Raw genomic sequence first — 6,345 nt, forward strand, 5'->3', positions numbered from 1 at the left:
CACCGGGGGGGCACCGGGGGGGAACCGGGGGGGAACCGGGGGGGCCGCGGCTCGGAGCCGGCAGCGCTGAGCCCGGGCCGGGGGCGCTGCCAGCCCGGGGGCTGCGGCTCGCTGCGATTTCCTCTCCAGACCGACCCCTCCTCTCTCCCCCCGAGCGGGCGGGACCGGGGCAGGGGCTCGGAGCCGCCGGGCTGCTGCGGCTGGCAGGGGACACACACAGGGGACACACACAGGGGACATGCCAGGGACACACACAGGGGACACACACAAGGGACATGCCAGGGACACACACAGGGGACACGCTAGGGACACACACAGGGGACACACACAGGGGACATGCCAGGGACACACAGAGGGGACACACACAGGGCACACACACAGGGGACACACACAGGGGACACGCTGGGAACACACACAGGGGACACACACAGGGGACACACACAGGGGACACGCTGGGAACACACACAGGGGACACACACAGGGGACACACACAGGGGACATGCCAGGGACACACAGAGGGGACACACACAGGGCACACACACAGGGCACACACACAGGGGACACGCTGGGAACACACACAGGGGACACACACAGGGGACACACACAGGGCACACGCTGGGTGGCACCGCTCCCGCAGGGACAGCCCCGCAGCGCTGCCTTCGCTGCCTGCGGGAGCAGGGGGCAGAGGTGCAGACCCCAAAGGCGGCTGCCTTGCCCCCTCACAGGCACTGCTGGAGTTCTCCTGCTGTCCCAGGAATGATTTCAGAGCGGTGGAAGCAGCTGCAGACAGGATCAGCTCCCCATCTCCACACCCCTGCCGGGACAGGCGTTGCAGGTCCCTGTCATCTGCACTATAAAATGTCAATAATTTCTGCTTCTCAGGAGAATCAGCCCTCGGATCTCAGCGGTGCTCCAATGGGCAATCACTAAATGGGGAAATATAAACCATGCCCAGTTCCTAACCCTCCTCCTTGTGTGACTGCTCTGGACGTGCAGGGATGGAGCTACCAAAGCTCTACCAAAAGACTTCAGGTTCAAAACGTGGAACTGTGCTTTGGTCAGGGACATGAGCTAAGTAGGGCACAGAAAGTGCAGGGAGCACAGAGAAACAGCTCTGACAGAGCTCCTCACTTGGCTCTGCCCTTGCTGTGCAAATTCTGACATCCAAAACCCCTTTCCCAGCTGGGAAGCACTGGGAGGCAAGTCCAGAAATATTTATTTCTCCTTGCCTGAAACTGCACCAACCTCTTTTCCCCCTCTATCTGCACTTTCCAAACGCAGTTCTCAAAGGCTGTGCCACACACTGGTTTCATGCAGAGCTGGTTTCCCATCTGGAAATGCACCTACCCCTGCACAACTCCTGAAAATGCTGCTGGCTAGCAAAGTGCACCACGACCTTTTGGCTACTGCTAGCCCAGAGAACGTCCAGCACACAGCATCACCTGGCCAGGCACTCCTCAGCATCCCCACAACAGCAGCCCATCCCTGGCACGGCAGATTCTTGGCTCTGAGCAGCCCAAGTGACAACACAGACCAAACTCCCGGTGGAGAAAGCTGCTCACAGCACATCACACGTCCCCCGAGCGCAGGAGCTGGGAAGAGCCAGGTTTGAGCAGACCTGGGGTGAAATGGCAGGCATTGCTGGGGGTGGGGGGCTGCTGGACACCTCTCCCCCTTCATTTCTGGAGCTGTTGGTTACTGCTCCAAGCCCCTTCCCGTGTTTGTAACACACAGAGACACCAGGCAGGAAGGACTGCAACTCCAGCTCTGTCCTTTCCCATCACAGAAACACTGAATCTGAACACAGACTGTCCACTCCAGCCCAAACAAGCAACAAAATCAAAAATGGGACATTTCCAGTGGATAAAACCACACGAATTTCCACTTGTATCTGTTTCCACAGTGCTACTGGCAATGTTTTAAGTCATTATTGTTCCTTCAGACCAAGAGCTGCCTCACTCCTCCAAACCAACAGCTCTGCCTTCCCAGTTAGATGTTGTTGTACTTTATGGTTATTTTTACACACAATTAACTGTTTTGAGGCCTTACTTTACTACGATTTCGGTCCCTTTTTATTTATAGCATCAACATCTTTTCCACGAAAATGCTGATGAGAGATTTTGGAAGTCTCAGGATGAAGGCAAGAATACACAAGGAACCCAAAAGTGAATTAGGAAAGATCTACAAAAGCCACAACTATGCCAGGAACGATGCTCAAGCTGTCAGCATTTGAGCTCATGCAGTTCACCTAAGCTGGTTTGTACACTGTGCCTGCTCTAACACGTGGGCACAATCACATTTCCCTTTTGCTTTATTTAGCCGTTTTCACACCTGTGCACAACGCACAGAAACCAAGGGGTGGGAACACGGAAGAGGCTCCTCCATCATTTGCCTCCTTGCACACACAGCTCCCCCCGAAAACCAAAAAATCCCACCGAGTGCTGCTTCCTTCAGCTCAAACGCCGCTCTTCCCGTCTGCTCTGCTTCCCAGCTCCCCTCCAACACTGCGGGAACCCTCGCAGTGCAGGCAGGGCTCTGGCAGCCTCCATGACCCTCACACATCACGGTTCCACCAGCACCGAAGCAAAGGGATTTTTTTTTTTTTTTTTTTTTAAGGGAAGGAGGCAGAGGAGAGGGAAGATGTCTTAACTAAAGCACATAGTTTAACAATAATCTTACCACTGGAGACGAAATTCGACACCCAGGGCAATCACAGATTGGAGGATGTACCTGTAAGATTCCTTTGGACATAAGAGTCTTCAAACTTTTCCCTATATGCAGAAGAGAAGAAAAAGCAGAAGAAGAAGAAGAAGAAAGAGAATCAGCACGTTTATAAAAGGAAAGTATTTAGGGAAGGGGGGAGGGGGAGGCACGCGTCTGCTTCCATATAAACAGCCCTCCCCTTGCCTGCCTAGCAGGACCCATCCCCGCCTGCCGCTGCAGCCGAGTTGTGCCCCGGGGGTCCCGGGGAGCGGAGCCCGACACAGCCCCCGGGGGTCCCGGGAAGGGGAGTCCGGCACAGACCCCAGGGTTCCCGGGGGTCCCGGGGAGCGGAGCCCGACACAGCCCCGGGGGTCCCGGGAAGGGGAGTCCGGCACAGACCCCAGGGTTCCCCGGGGTCCCGGGGAGCGGAGCCCGACACAGCCCCCGGAGCCCGGCACAACCCCGGGGGTCCCGGGGGTCCCGGGGAGCGGAGCCCGACACAGCCCCCGGAGCCCGGCACAGCCCTGGGGGTCCCGGGAAGGGGAGCCCGGCACAGACCCCAGGAGCCCCGCGGGTCCCGGGGAGGGGAGCCCAGTACGGTCCCGGGGGTCCCGGCACAGCCCCCGCAGCCCCGCCGAGCTCGGGGCCGGCGCTGCCGCATCCCCGGCGAGCCGGAGGCGCTCCCGCATCCCCCGCAGCGGGCACGGCCCCGGGCACCTCCCGCTGCTCCTCCGCCCGCTCCTCCTGACTCACCCCAGAGCAACTGAGGCTTCCCGAAGGCAGCAGGAGCGCGGCCACACAAGAAACGGGCAGCGACAATTAGCGCGTCCCCCGAAGCGCTGCCCCCGCTCCGCGGCGATCAATAACCCCGCCGAGGTGTCAGTCACCTCCTAATCGCTCCTCAGCCCCCCCCGGGGCCGCCACCTCCGGCTCTCAGCTCATTACGTGCCGCCCGGGCTGTGCCCGCCCGCCCCCGGCGCCGCTCCCCGCTCTCCACCTGCCGCCCGCAGCCGCAGCAGCAGCGGAGCCGCGGAGCCGCGACTGCGGCGCCGGCTCGGGCGGGGAGGGGAGGGAGGCAGGGCAGGCGCCCGTCAGCAGCCGCCGGCGCCGCGGAGGTCCCGCACCACCCAGCTGCGAGGGGAACACCCCCTCCGCCCCGCCCGCCGCCCCGCCGGTGCCTGGCCCGGCCGCGCTGCCGCTCCCCGCCGCGCCGGCTCCGCCACCGCCACCGCCGGCGGCTGGCAGGGGCGGCCGAGCACCCCGAACCCCCCGGGTCTGCGCCCCGCCACCCGCCCGCTGTTCAAGTCTCCGCCACATGAAAGTTCTCTTCCCACCAAATAGCATCCCCCCCCATCCCCACGCCGCCTTCCCAAAAATCCTCGCCGCCGCCGCCGCCCCCAAAGGCAGCCGTTCCCAAATGGCTCGGAAAAGTTCGGGGCGCGGGGATCCGGCAGAGAGGGGCTGGGGGTGCGGGGGAGAGGGGGCTCGGCTCGGGGCTCGCCGCGGGTGCCGCTGCCCGAGCACGGGGGCGAGGGGAGGATGTGAGGAGGAGCGGGGACCCCGCACCCGGAGAGCGCTGCCTTTACCTTTGTGCCTGATGCTGCGCTTCCAGTCCTTGGCCGTCTCTCTGCCGCTGACGAACTGGAACTCGTTGGGGGTGAGCCACTCTCCCCGGTACCGGATAGAGGGTCCTTTGCTCCCTTGGCACAACTTATTGATGTAGAGCAGCGCCTTGTTCTCCCCGCACTCCACCTCGATGCAAGGCTCTCCGTTGTCAAAGAAGGGCTGGAAATCCGGGATGGAGGAAAACCTCTCCAGCATCAGGTCCTCGGGGAGGTGGTGGGGGTGGTGCGGGTGGGGGTGGTGGGGCTCGTGGAAGCCCAGGTACGCGCGGTGGGCAAAGATCTGCTCGTAAGCCGGCGGGTGCGGGGTGACCACCGGAATGGCAGCGGCGGCCAGAGGCGCGAGGTAGTCAGGTAAGGTTTCCATGGGCTGGTTGAAAGCTGCCAGGGCCATCTCTTCTCTGTCAAGTCGCTCCTTCTTGATAGCAGGCATGGTGCCGCCGCGCTCCCCGTGCGCCCTGGCGTCTCCAAAGCACAGCGGCTCCAATGTCTCCGGCTCAACTTGCCCTCGCTCTGGCTGGAGTTTGGCTGAAATGCGCCAGCAGCAGCAGCAGCAGCAGCACAAGCACCTTTGGCGCTCGGGTGCCGGAGGTGGCTGGTATCCCCCGGAGCAGCCCGCGAACAAATCTCCTGGGCTGGCTCCCCAGCAGAGCTGTCTGGGATCCCTCTCCCACGGAGAGCCTAATGTACCGTAGCTGCTGTGTGGCTCGCAGATCTGCCCCTCCGGACTAATACCTGACATCTCGGAGAGGTCTCTGCCGCCGTAGACATTATTTTGGTTTAAGGAGAGGAAAAAAAAAAAAAAAAAAAAAAAAAAAAAAAAAAAAAAAAAAAAAAAAAAAAAAAAGCTTATTGATTCCCCTAGATCAACCCACCTTCTCGCTAGGCTGGAGGGTTCCCCGCCGCCCAGCCAGCCCCCTTTCACCCTGCCCCCCTGCTTCCTTTAAACTGACACCTGGTTTATTTATTTATATGCAATAATTAAAATTAAACGCTGCGCCCCCGCCGCCGCTCCGCGACCCCTCCCCGCCCCGCCGGCGCCCGCCGGGAGGACGGAGCCCCGGCCGGTGCCGGCTCTGCCCGCGGGGCTCCAGACACCCGGGCGGCGGCGAACTTTCCCCGGGGCCGCCCACCTTCACCTGCGCGCTGCGGACTCGCCCCGCTCCCCCCGAAGCCTTTATGATCCCCGCCAGTTGGGTTTTAATCCCCGCTCCCGCAGGAGATTTTAAGAAACGCGGCGTTACGCTCCTTATCCCCCTGTGTGTATATATATATATATATAAAATCTATAAATATAAGCACATCTACACACGCACAGACACACGGACATCTACAGTGCCATCCCCGCCAGCTGCGCGCTCCCCGCGCCGCCGCCCGCAGCCCCCGAGCGCCGCGCCGGGCTGGGCCGGGCCCCCGAGCCGGGACAGACACGTATTGATCGGTGCTCAGAAGTCACCGCACAGTTCGGAGACTCCGAGCAAACAAGATTTCCCTCCGCCGCCGCCGCCGCCGCTTCTCTAACTTGGCCCATTTAAACAGCGGAGGCGCTGGGAAGCGCCGCGCCGGCGGCGGCGAGGGGGTGAGCGACGGACGGCGGGGCCAGCGCCGGCTGCCGCCAGCCCGGGGACACCGGGGGGGACCCGGCCCCGCGGGGACACGGCCCAGACCCGCTGCTGCCGCCCCTCTGCACCCCCTGCGGCGTGATGGCAGCGCCCGGCAGGTGGGACCTGGGGAGGGAGGGAGGGAGGGATGGATCCATGGAGGGATGATGGATGGATGGATGGATGGATGGATGGATGGATGGATGGATGGATGGATGGATGGATCCATGGATGGATGATGGATGATGGATGGACCCATGGATGGATGGATCCATGGAGAGAGGGATGGATGGATCCATGGATGATGGATAGATGATGGATGAATAGATCCATGGAGGGATGAATGAATGGATGGATGGATGGATGGACAGATGGACAGATGGATCCATGGATGGATGGATGGATGATGGATGGATGGA

At 61.5% G+C, this 6,345-nt stretch overlaps 1 protein-coding gene across 3 annotated transcripts in view; it reads right to left on the reverse strand.

Moving 5' to 3' along the window:
- Positions 1-5,809, reverse strand: part of SAMD11 (sterile alpha motif domain containing 11) — an 81,873-nt gene extending 76,064 nt beyond the window's left edge. The window contains exons 1-3 of one of the 3 annotated variants that reach the window (XM_041419708.1): positions 5,787-5,809; positions 4,290-5,080; positions 2,680-2,771 (exon numbers count right to left, since the gene is read on the reverse strand). In XM_041419708.1, coding sequence (XP_041275642.1) covers positions 2,680-2,771; positions 4,290-5,067 — 870 coding nt within the window. In that variant the 5' untranslated portion in view covers positions 5,068-5,080; positions 5,787-5,809. Of the gene's footprint in view, positions 1-2,679; positions 2,772-4,289; positions 5,081-5,641 lie in introns of all 3 variants that reach the window. The other 2 variants (XM_041419709.1, XM_041419707.1) reach the window with 2 other exon arrangements.
- Positions 5,810-6,345: the final 536 nt, after the last annotated feature.

The sequence above is a fragment of the Onychostruthus taczanowskii genome, unplaced genomic scaffold, assembly GCF_017590055.1.
Source record: "Onychostruthus taczanowskii isolate IOZ18803 unplaced genomic scaffold, ASM1759005v1 scaffold61, whole genome shotgun sequence".
Taxonomy (NCBI): Eukaryota; Metazoa; Chordata; class Aves; order Passeriformes; family Passeridae; genus Onychostruthus; species Onychostruthus taczanowskii.